General features: G+C 37.7%; 1 protein-coding gene across 5 annotated transcripts in view; it reads left to right on the top strand.

Annotated features, from left to right (window-relative positions):
* Window positions 1-791, top strand: part of spc25 (SPC25 component of NDC80 kinetochore complex) — a 41,316-nt gene extending 40,525 nt beyond the window's left edge. For all 5 annotated transcript variants that reach the window (XM_043693933.1, XM_043693932.1, XM_043693931.1 and 2 more), the window contains one exon: window positions 673-791. In XM_043693933.1, the coding sequence (XP_043549868.1) occupies window positions 673-791 (119 nt within the window). The remainder of the gene's footprint in view (window positions 1-672) is intronic.
* The last annotated feature ends 398 nt before the right edge of the window (window positions 792-1,189 follow it).

The following is a 1,189-nucleotide window of genomic DNA, read 5'->3' as shown; positions in this document are numbered from 1 at the left end:
CTTTCTTATCTGACTATCTTCCTTTCCACCTATCCACACCACCCTCCTCTCTGACCTATCATCTTCATCTCCACCTCCATTCACCCATTGTAATCTTTGCTACCTTCCCCCACCCTCTTCTCTGACTTATCACCTCTATCCCCACCCCCATTCACCTATTGTACTCTATGCTACTTTCTCCCCCACCCCCACCCTGCTCTAGCTTATCTCTCCACGCTTCAGGCTCACTGCCTTTATTCCTGATGAAGGGCTTTTGCCCAAAACGTCGATTTCGAAGCTCCATGGATGCTGCCTGAACCAGCACCACTAATCCAGAATCTGGTTTCCAGCATCTGCAGTCATTGTTTTTACCACCTTGAGTATTTGATGCCAACTCCAGCAATGCATTGGCCCCACCCTGAAGAGATTGTTTTGAGAGACAAGATGGAGCATTGTGATCTAGTCAGAATTTTACAACAATCCAGTTTTGTGGTAATTTCTTTTTAATTATGGGGCTATTCCACATTTTTTGAATTCACTTTCAGATCTTGCCAAAAGAGAATTTTGACCTCCTGCCTTTTGTAAAGATAATGGAAATAAAGCAGAAAAAACTCCTAAATATGATTGTAAAAGTATACTATTTATTATCAATTTCCAGTAGCTAACATTCTCTGGTTTTCTTTACCATTTTAGTTACCTCATGTGAGCCACCACTGGAATGTATGTCTTCATTGCAGGAAAAACTCAAAGAAACCAACAATTTCTCTGCATTTCTTGCCAATGTTCGGAAAGCTTTTACAACATTAGTATAGTTTGAGGTTGTATTCCTGGTTTTCCTATTTAGGTTAGAAATCATATTCTCCTTTGTTGTTTAATTTTTTTTCCATTTCTTTGAATCAATGTTAGTATTTGGCTGTGTAACAATTGTATCCTTTTTAAAAAAAAACTTGTTCACAACTATTTTACATAAAATTATATTGCTTGTTATATATGACCATATAAGTAGTAGGAGCACTGGGCCACTACCTGCTCTGCTAGTCAATAAGAATAAAGTAATTAATGTCTGATCTGATTGTAGCCTTAACTTCACTTTCCTCCCACCCTGAAGAATCTGTGTAAGTCTGGCTTGAGTTCAGACACTGTTTTTGATTTGAACATGTCCTTTGTTTACCAAATCATTATTATTAAACATTGTGTGCTAAAATTTTTT

This window comes from Chiloscyllium plagiosum, chromosome 7 (assembly GCF_004010195.1).
Source record: "Chiloscyllium plagiosum isolate BGI_BamShark_2017 chromosome 7, ASM401019v2, whole genome shotgun sequence".
NCBI classification, from domain to species: domain Eukaryota; kingdom Metazoa; phylum Chordata; class Chondrichthyes; order Orectolobiformes; family Hemiscylliidae; genus Chiloscyllium; species Chiloscyllium plagiosum.
This window is presented reverse-complemented; position numbering and strand designations above follow the sequence as displayed.